Here is an 11,301-nt window from a genome sequence, read left to right on the forward strand (position 1 = left end):
GATAGATACAGTAGATAGATAGATAGATAGATAGATAGATAGATAAATAATAGATAGATAACAGATAGAGAATAGATAGATAATAGATATAGATGATAAATACATAGCTACAAATATACTTGATTTAGATACATTAATTAAAGAATAGATTCATAGATTCAGAAATAGAACCTTCAGACTTGCACCTGTAATATATATATATATATATGATGCTGCAACACTTTGTTTTATTTTATTTTTTTCTGAGATATATAGATATGATGCTCTTTCTATATTTCTTTCTGTCTGTCTTCCCATCTTGTTCTTTCTCTTCCTCTCTTTCTTGCCTCTATTTTTCTCTCTTCCTTTCCTTGCTCTCTCTTTCTTCCTCTCCGCTCTATTTTCTCTCTCCTTTTTTCTCTCTTCTCTCTCTTTCTGCCTTTCCACTTTGTTTTCTCTCCTCTCTCTCTCTCTTTCCTTCTCTCCCTGTACTTGTGTTCTTCTGCATATTTATCGATCGTTCTCTTTTGTCCTTGATCTTTCTCCTTCTCCGTCCACAATCCACTTTTCCTCCCTGATCTCTTCCACATTGAGTGGCCAGTGTAAGATGACAATTGTCCCTCTCAGCCCCAGGCTGGCGGTGCAGTAATGGCTGCATTAGCCCTGGTGGCCAGTGGGAGCTGCAGCACGGTGTAATAATTAGATTGTGGGGCTGGATTAGGATGCTATTATCATAATCTGGACGTTTACAATTATCTGTAATTTGCAAAGATGCACTAGGTCTTGATTACAGCAGTTATTTTTTTTTATCAAGCTAACCATCACTAAACAGTGACAGTAATAACAGCTAATTTTGCTGGCAATATAAGAGGTACCGGGGTGTGCAAACAATTTCACACCTGGATGTGCTCATTCAACCAAGAATCCACAGATAGCGGCTGCTTCTCCTGCCTCACATACTCTGCTCTGCTCAGCTCTGCAACCTGCAGGACCGGGGACTGGGGCACAACTTCCAGGACCGGGGACTGGGGCACAACTTCCAGGACCGGGGACTGGGGCACAACTGCTAGGACCGGGGTAAGTCGCCTACTCTATTCCCTCTGCTCTGTCCTTGGACTGGTGCTGGGAGCCATAGGAAGAGAAGCCCCTGGGAGAATGTTCTGTGCGATTTGTTCTATGTGATGAGTTTACTGCCTGAGATGGGAGTCACATTGTCAGGGTCACTAGTAAGAACAATGACATGTGAGGAGCATGAAACTAAGTAGGACATGTTTATCTATCTATTATCTATCCATCTGTCTGTCTATCTATCCCTGTTATCTATCTATCTATCTATCTATTATCTATCTATCTCTCTATTATCTATCTATCTATCTATCTATCTATCTATTATCTATCTGTTATCTATCTATTAGCTATCGATCTATCATCTATCTATTATCTATCTATCTATCATTTATCTATTATCTATCTATCTATCTATCTATTCTATTAATTATTATGTATCTATCTATCCATATGTCCCAGATGTATCTATTTATCTCTGTATACACATTATCATACATTTGTAGATATGTGTGATGATAAATTGGTAGAAACAAGTGACATACAAATTGAGCAGAAATTAAGAAAAAAATGCGCTGAGACCATCTCAAATTACATTTAAAAGGAAAGTGGTCTTTTGGGGAAGGTGATTATTCCAAGGAAGATGGACAAAACATATTATATGGTAGAACTGAAATCAAATCTGGGCTTGGAGCAGGATGATCAGTGCTGATCCTTTGTAGAGGTCTTTCTATTTTATTAAAGACATGATTTCATCTATCTATCTCTATCTATATATTATCTATCTATCTATCTATCTATCTATCTATCTATCTATCTATCTATCTATCTATCTATCTATCTATCTATCCATCTATCTATCTATCTATCACGACAATTACGTGTATCTGCCAGTATAGTTACTGCCTGTAGGTGACGCTGTCTCATGAATTAGACTGGCACAATGTCATCCTGGATTTGTCAGCTTGTATAGCCTCACCTAATATTAATAGGTACATTTAACACCTCACTCTGGAAGTCAAATTTATTGCTACAAAAGATGAGAACTTGGATATTTTATTGTGTATAAGTGGAAAACGTATTAGGTTTCATGTAGATAGATAGATAATAGATAGATAGATAGATAGATAGATAGATAGATAGATAGATAGATAGATAGATACATAGATAGACAACATCCAACTCTTTATGCCATGCATTGATGACCCATTTGGCCTTGGTCTCGTGGCACTGACCATGCACAGGGCATTGTGTGATCACTTTTGGGATGGGGGGGGGGGGGGTCATGCAGTTTTTCCCATATATACCCCATATATACCGAGTTCTCCATCCATTGTGTCCCAGCAGCTGCAGTCCTGAATCCTCTTCTCCATTCTATTATAATTTGCCTTAATTCTCAATTTTAGGGGCCTCCATCTCTGCAATTTGTATATGAATAACAGAATAATTTCCATCTTTTGTTTCCCTTTTTTCCTGTTCCTGTATCTAAATAAAGATGGCTTTTTAGTATTAAAAGTGGGAGAAAATTACAGGTAATTATCTTTGACGGTAAAAACGCTGTAATCAGCAGGCTACATGAAAAATTACTCTAATTATGGCTGCATTTAAGAGAATGGAGAGAGAGAAGAAAAAAAAAAATCCCCTGTTCTTGTGGATAAAACGTTAAATTGTCCCCAATGTGTGTTTCACACTGGATGGGGATTGCAGCTGGAGGCTTTGTTCAGCCATGATCCTGGGGAGATGGAGACCCAGAGATGCACAGTGGGAAGGGGGGAAAGAAAAGCCACCACTTTACTAGAATGTAACAATGCAAGACCTAGAAAATGACAAGACTGATCGGTTCTGCGCCATTCTGGAGCCTGGGACTTCCAACACCAGCAGCACTCACACACAATACAGCCCCCTGTATATGGGTAAGTAATCTTTCCTTTGTGCTTAATTATAGTGACTGTCCTTTTCTTGCACTGCTGCCTGTAGCTGTCATTATATCGAACTCTCTATTGACTCTTGATAAATGGCTCGGTGGTTTCAAGGTTCACAATTTGAAGGATGCCCAGGTCTGCGCCATTAATTCTCCCAGTATGGGGCTCCTTGCTAGGATGACGAAACTGCTTTTTATTGACAATGCAGTTTACATTTCTGGGGAGGGAAAGATGAGAAAAAAAACAAGAAAAAAAACAAAAACAAGTCCCTACTATAGAACTCTACTCACTACAAATGCCAGCAATAGTGTGCGCCACATTGCGCATGACTGTGCGCATGGAGGTTATGACAGCAGTCGATATATACATTTGGCACAAAGCAACTTACCCCCCTATAAGGTCACTTAGCACTAATGGAAGCAGCAAATAGTGCAATGCTCCATGAATTGCGCATGAGTGAGTGCAATCCTTGTCACCCCCCCTACACTCTCCCCACTTTGACATTGGAGAATCCTCCCAGTTGTCTGTTTCTAATCTACTTATAGTGCAGAATAACCCTCATTATTGATCTCACTAGATACTGCAGTATAGAAATATATTACACACTGCACCAATGGGAGAATCGCCTTCTACAGTGCAATCATTGATGTTTGAAGAATTGCTCCAAACTGGATGAATTGCGCCTGAGTGCGCCCTGCTCCAGACCAATGAAAACTTACTCGCATTTTTCGTTATTAACAAAAAACCCACAATCAGTAAATTCTACACGAAGTAAAATTAAGCAGGAAACAAGTTTTCTCTTGTAAGAACACATTTCTCCATTGTATCAATGGTTGGCTGTAAGATTGCGCCAAACTGGATGAATTGCGCATGAATCTCACTTGCATTACACATTTATATCAATGAACCTCAGCAATCATCAATACTAAAAAAAAAAGATAGATGGAGCAAGAAAAATACACTTTCCTATGACTTCCCAATGACTGAGTGCAAATTTTTCAAAACTGGATAAATTGCGCCGAAAGTGCACATTGCTCCAGCCCAACTAATGCTCACTTTCATATTACGTTATGTCAAAGAACTACTACAACCAGCAAAATTATACAGAAGGAAAAAATGAAGCAGCCGACAGACTGCGCCTATAACCATACATTTCAATGGTTGGGTATAAATTGCTTCCAACAGGATAAATTGCGCATGAGTTGCGCTCTATTCCAGCCCCAAACCAGTTCTCACAGGCATCCCACATTACTTCAACGAACAGCAACAACCAAAGGGAGATCGAGCAGCAAGCAACAAACTGCACCTATAGGGAAAACAATTAAACTTCTATAATGTACCAACGATAGAGCAAAAAATTGCTCAAAAACCTGACAAATTGCGCATGATTGCGCTCCTCCAGCCCAACTAATGCTCTCTTGCATATTCCATTATTTCAAAGAACTACTGCAACCAGCAAGTCTAGAGAAAGTCTAATGAAGCAGGTAATATATTACACCTATAAGAATGCATTTCTAGAGTGCACCAATGGCCAATGATTGGGCGCAAAATTGCTGAAAACTGGATAAATGGCGCATGAGCGCACACTGCTTCAGCCCAACTAAGGCTCACCTGCATCTTACATCAATTCTATGAGCAATCACCAGCAAATATCCATAGAGATAGATGAGGCTGGGAACATACTGCACCTGGAAAAGCAGAATTTGCTATTGTGTTCCAATCGTTGGGTGCAAAAAAAAAAATTGCTCCAAAACTGGATAATTTGCGCCATTCCTGCGCCGTCTAGTGTCCAAGAACAACAATGACCAGCAAATCCTGCACCTGATCTGTCCAAGTATACAAAGACTCAGCTCTTTGGGGGGGGGGGTCTCTATATACAAAATTCTTTATAGTAGACCCTCTCCAGAAGGATCCAGAATTGCAGACATACCCAAAGAGAGAGAATATCGAGCAACCTGCCCCCATCTAATAAAGTGCTGCCTACAGGTACCAGCTTATGGTTTCAAATTTATTTTTTCTGGTCCAAAATTGCACATTTTTCTGCCTGTGCGACATTTATGCAGGAATGCCGATATGTTACATAGGACTAGAAAAACAAATCAGGAGCCATCCATGTAATTTGCGCTGGACTGCGCCAATATCACCTCGGTTATGATTGCACATCCCTGAGTCAATGAAGCAGCAGATAAAAGGCTCACAAGAGGTCAGGAATGGATGTTGTTGTTTCTTTTTTTTTTTTTTTTCTCCATTTATGAAAGACAATGACATATAAAGTATATACAACTAAAATTCAACAATATATACATACATTTCATCGTTATAAATGTCCCTGTAAGGAGTCCTGCGACCAGGCCTAGGACCTGCGCCATTCACAGTCTACATAGAAAACAGTGGTTTGTCGCACCGAAATGTCGCTCTGCTGCCTGCCCCGCTCGTCCCAATGCTGAGGGGGCTGCTGGAGGGGGCTGGCTGCTTGTGCAATGCGGCCCCGACCCTTCATGCCGAGGAATAGTTTACATCCCTTTAAGTCCTGGGGAATTGTTATCGCCCGATCATTGGAGGATGTGTGGACTCCAGGATGAAGGTCTCCAAGTCCTGGGTGTCTGAGGTTTCTTAGAAGTGGACTTTCCTCCTCCAAGGTCTCCCAGAAGAAAAAAAAACCCAAAACCCCTGGGAATCTCATCCGCCAATAGTTTCTCCATTTGTCGCAACAAGGTTGGAAATGTCTCACATCATCTGCGACCTCTGCATTGTGTCTTGGTGTGGGGAGGAATACCAGTGAGAATACCCAGGCATGTAGCTGTTTGTGGCCATGCTCACACCTTTGGCAGAGCCTGAAACGTCCCAGACAGGGGGGATAGCTGGAGACCTGGGGGAGAGGGCGGCTGACACGGGAAGGGGCTCACTCTCCAGGGGGTTGCCCCCTTGTTTCAGCAGCTTCTTGTACTTTGAGCGCTTGTTCTGGAACCAGATCTTTACCTGAAAACCCAAAACATGAACTTGTGTTAGAAAAGCTAAGATGGAAATGGTGGAGATATAACAACAACAACAATAATAACAACAACAACAATAATAATAATAATAATAATAATAATAATAATAACAACAACAATAATAAATATACAATGTAATAATATATTCTCCCCACAATGACTAGGTAATATAACACGATTTGTAGTTTAGTCTTCTACTATTATAATAATCTATTTGTTGTACTATTTGGCTCATAAAAAATAAATGTATAAGAAAAAAAAAACGAAGAATAGAATAAATATTGGCATTTTATTGCCTGGGACTGGTAGTCCTGATATTATTAGTAATATAAAAAAAAACAATGGTCTATTATTTATACAGTTATCAATGTAACTAATTTAACTATCTCAATTATTTATCTATTTATCTCTCATAGACTTGTCAACTATCATCAGTCTGCATCATATTTATCTGCTATAAATTAATAAAATGATTAAAAAGTTCACACACTTCAACCGAAACGTTGCCACATTGGGCCTTTAAATAAGCACTTTTTTCCCAGTAATTCTTGGTGTGCTGCCTCCAGATGATTTTCTTGTATAGATGGTTTGGTCGTTGCAGGGAGGCTTTGTCTTGGTGCTGCTCCTATCTATCTATCTATCTATCTATCTATCTATCTATCTATCTATCTATCTATTTATCCATTATCTATCCATTACTATTATCTATCTATCTATCTATCATCTATCTATTTATCCATTATCTATCCATTACTATTATCTATGTATCTGTCTATCCATCTATCTATCTATCTATCCATTATCTATCCATTACTACTATCTATCTATCTATCTATCTATCTATCTATCTATCATTATCTATCCATTACTATTATCTATCTATCTATCTATCTATCTATCATCTATCTATTTATTTATCCATTATCTATCCATTACTATTATCTATCTATCCATTATCTATCCATTACTATTATCTATATATCTATATATCTATCTATCCATCTATCTATCCCATATTTATTAACTATTAATCTGCATTATATTTATCTACTATAAATCAGTCAGTCAATCAAACTTATCTATTATCTATCTACCTATTTTTCAATTTTATCTGTGTATATTATAGGATAACACAAGAACATGACATGGATATTCCTATGAAGTCATCTGGATGCATTATGTTAACTCTGGATACACAAAAGACGCAGCTGATATAGTCTGAACGCTGCTACATCTTCAGTGCCCCCTGTAACAATGTGTCACATAAGGTTTACACAGCTGTAATTATTCCCTGACTGTCAGCAAGGAGAAGGTGATCAGCATATGATATTGTAAAGTGTATCAGGTCTAGTTATTAGCATCCTCTCATTTGTAGTCCACATTGTTTTTTTTTATGGCAGCTCATTGTGCAAATGTTTTTAGAATGATCAAAGCTCTTCCTAAATGATCCACAATCCAAAATCTGCTTTATAGCAAAGGAGGAGCAGAGATGTAGCGTACTGCATCCATGATCTATTATCTATCTATTATCTATCTATCTATCTATCTATCTATCTATCATATATCTATCTGTCTATATATCATCTATATATCTATCTATTATCTATCTATCATCTATATTTTTATCTATCTATCTATTATCTATCTATCTATCTATCCATTATTCATTATCTATCTATCTATCTATTATCTATCCTCTATATATTTATCTATCTATCTATCTATATCTGCCTATCGTCTATTCATAATCTTTCATTGTTTCCTTTCAACCTACCCCCCCCCCAAAAAAAAAAATGCCTTATGATAACAATGCTGATGATTATTACCTGTGTCTGTGTTAGGCCCAGGCCAGCAGCCAGCTCTGCCCTCTCTGGAAGTGCCAGGTATTGTGTTTGCTGGAATCGATGATTTAGAGCCTGAAGCTGAATGCTGGAGTATATTGTCCGAGGTTTCCTTATTTTTTTTCCTTTGCCATTAAACCTGATTTCCCCATTTTCAATGACTGTTGTTTTCTGTTGATCAACTAGGTGATGAATAATAACAAATAACATATATTATATCAATAGGTTATAGTGAAAATTATTATAATTCTGATTATAGTGATAATGTAAAATAGTGAACAAACAATGCATGTCAGTAACAACAACAACAACAACAGTAGAAGCTATAAAGCTATATTCACATTATATATATATTAATAGGATTCTGGATTAATACTACTACTAATAACAACAATAATAACAGCAGCATAGCACTAGTACACAACACACCCAGTAAATGCTCCTACAGCTGCCACTACTACACTATATCATGATAATATGAAGATAATACATCACGAGGTCTACACATATTACATAGATATGCATGTATATATAACTAGACAATATAATAATATTAAATACTAATAAATCATTAACAATTAGAATTGACAATGGGATATGACACATACTCATCATCATGATGATCACATCTAGCATAAATCAGGATCAGCACTGGCAACACTAACAATAACAAGAATCCAGAGAAAATCCCAGAGCAGAGAAGGAGCAGTGCCTCCAGATACCGTGTTTGGTGTAATGTATCCAGTGGAACCACAAGTCCCAGCACACAGGACCCTCCCACGCCCATGTGCTAGCTCCCTCTTTATCTTGGCGCTGTTCTTTATTTTTTGTTGTCTTATATCAGATTCTCTGAAATCTGTGCAGCCAACAATAATTGACTTGATGTCACCAATGTACTTACTGCCCACAGAGGGGGAACAAGGGCTGATTCCACTCGGGTTCTTTTCAGGCAAATAACTTAAAATCAAATCATCAATTGGCAATTGGAGGTGCCAGGCCTGAGCATCCCGAATATATATATATATATATATATACCCCCCAAAAAGAAGGCAGCACATCCAAAATAGTGAAAAAGTATGGCTCCTCTCTTCACCAACACCACAGACGGTGCAGCTCTCTCTATGGAGCCTTTCTTCAGCGCTGCTGCTATTTCTCTGGATTATATCTATCTATTTCTATCACATTAGATAAGTCAGTCCTGTGCACAAATTGATGGAAAAGAGAGATAAATAGTTTAAATGATACAATACATGTTAATATAATATAACATAATTAATAAAAATACATATGTAATACAGAAATAAACAGCGAAAAATGAAGAAAATAACAAAGACATACAGTAAATACAGAACTGTAAATGACAGGCGCAGGAAAATATAAGATATATAAGATGAAAAAAAATAGATAGGTTGAGATTGTAAGTGCTGATACTGTATATATTGTAATGCAGCGATGTAAAGTAACTGTCATAGTTATGTATTTATCTATCTAATGCATATATCTAATGGTTAATGTGTAGACAGAGATAGATAGATAGATAATAAATAGATAGATAGATAATAGATAGATAGATATATAATAAATAGATAGATAGATAATAGATAGATAGACAGATAGATAGATAGATATATAATAAATACATAGATAGATGATAAATAGATAATAGATAGATAATAGATAGATAATAGATAATAGATAGATAGATAGTAGATAGATAATAGATAATAGAATAGATAGATAGATAGATAATAGATATAGATAGATAGATAATAGATAGATAATAGATAATAGAATAGATAGATAGATAGATAGATAGTGACCCATGGCACAGCTCTCTCTGGCTTGCAGTCTTTCCTCGCAGTTTCTGCTGTCAGGTCGCCGGTGGCGATAAATCGCAGCAGCCCATTAGAAGTGACAGCACACGGTGCGGAGCGGCGCTTTCTCCTCCTGGATTCAGGGATGAGCCATAATTCATCCTTCTACATTGTCACTTTTTATTTTCTGTAAACCCGAGGTCTAATATCCCGCGCGGCGCTAATATTAGCGCTCAGAAAACGCGCAGAGCTCAGCCCGGTGTGAATTGCTGGTAACCAGTGACACAAATGAACTCGTAAATATTTACAATAAGCGAAAAGCAGAAATCACCGCATCCAGGAGACAAGAAAACACGGTGGAAGGAGCCGCGGGTCCGCGGGGGAATGGATATCTATCCCCACACATGTATATAGCAGGGGGCACATGGGCCGCACGCTGCATGGAGGGCGCAGGATGATTTACTACAAATCTAGATCTGTGCCAAGAATCTTAATTTATTAATAAGCCATTTTGCTGGGTAGTAAGAGGGCACGGGGCATGGCACGGAGAGGATGAGAATTGTGGTAGCATGCATGGCACGGAGGGTGTGAGCGGTGCAGGGTAGCACAGCTGGTGTCTGATGTTGTATTGCGCCAGGTGGCAGGGTGCAGTGTGCATGGAGGGTGCAGTGTGCATGGAGGGTGCAGTGTGCATGGAGGGTGCAGTGTGCATGGAGGGTGCATGGTATGCAGGGTGCAGGGCATGGAGGGTGCAGGGCATGGAGGGGGCTGGCTCTGGCCTCACCTGGTTCCTCGGTGCGGGTCTGGGCGGCGTTGCTGCTGGAGCTGCTGCTGGTGTTGTAGCTCTGCAGGTAGGGGCTGTGCTGGCCCATATACGGGTAGGCTGCCGCCGCTGCTGCCAGGGAGCGGTTGTACTGCGCGTTGCTGCCCGGGTAGGACGCGCTGTCGTGCTGGTGGTGGTGGTGGTGGTGGGGGTGGGAGCCGGCGGAGTGCAGGCAGTGCAGGGGGTAGTGACTGGCAGCCATGCCCGGGGAGCTCTGCTGGGAGTGGGAGCTCTGCTGCTGACCGAACTCCATAAAGGCAGACTTGGAGGAGTCCTGAGCTTCCAAGCCTTCAGCCATCGTAGTCATGGTCATCATCAAACTTTGTGATTGAAGGCAACCTACCCCCTCCCACCCTGAGAGGCCACCTACCCTATACTTAGTGCAATCCCCCTTCCTGCTGCACTGACAGCCAGGCCTGCGGGATGGATGGATGGAGGCGCAGCAGCTTCTCCCCTTGGTGATGATGATGATGATGATGATGATGGTGTTATCCCCCCTTGCTCCCCATTGTTTGGGTGGTGCGGCGGGTGCGCAGATTTAAGGTGGATTCTGTTAAAGTTCAGCTTCTGCTTTTAGACTTAGACAAGTAGAATGGATTGTCTGCAAAGGGCAGCGCCTCCCGATTGGTCAGTGCACCCCTGACGTCACAATCCCTCTGCTCCTCCTGGCTTTATTGTGCCTGAGCCTGAGCTCCCCTCACACATCCTGCAGGAGGGCTGCACAGCACCGAGTCATATACTGGGGGGGAGCGTGCATGCTGCACAGCACCGAGTCATATACTGGGGGGGAGCGTGCATGCTGCACAGCACCGAGTCATATACTGGGGGGGAGCGTGCATGCTGCACAGCACCGAGTCATATACT

At 40.0% G+C, this 11,301-nt stretch overlaps 1 protein-coding gene and 1 long non-coding RNA gene across 2 annotated transcripts; one reads left to right on the forward strand and one right to left on the reverse strand.

Annotated features, from left to right (window-relative positions):
- Positions 1–1,428: 1,428 nt before the first annotated feature.
- Positions 1,429–7,958, forward strand: LOC141095780 (uncharacterized). Its single transcript, XR_012233470.1, has 2 exons — positions 1,429–2,957; positions 7,086–7,958. It is a non-coding gene; the product is annotated as an uncharacterized lncRNA (long non-coding RNA).
- Positions 5,184–11,065, reverse strand: DLX6 (distal-less homeobox 6). Its single transcript, XM_073582085.1, has 3 exons — positions 10,399–11,065; positions 7,786–7,982; positions 5,184–5,945 (listed from the first exon to the last, which is right to left on the reverse strand). Exons 1-3 carry the CDS (start codon positions 10,751–10,753, stop codon positions 5,694–5,696), a joined length of 804 nt encoding a protein of 267 aa, XP_073438186.1. The 5' UTR covers positions 10,754–11,065; the 3' UTR covers positions 5,184–5,693.
- Between the last annotated feature and the right edge of the window lie 236 nt (positions 11,066–11,301).

This window comes from Dendrobates tinctorius, unplaced genomic scaffold (assembly GCF_039654945.1).
Source record: "Dendrobates tinctorius isolate UK_male_01 unplaced genomic scaffold, ASM3965494v1 ptg000070l, whole genome shotgun sequence".
Taxonomy (NCBI): Eukaryota; Metazoa; Chordata; class Amphibia; order Anura; family Dendrobatidae; genus Dendrobates; species Dendrobates tinctorius.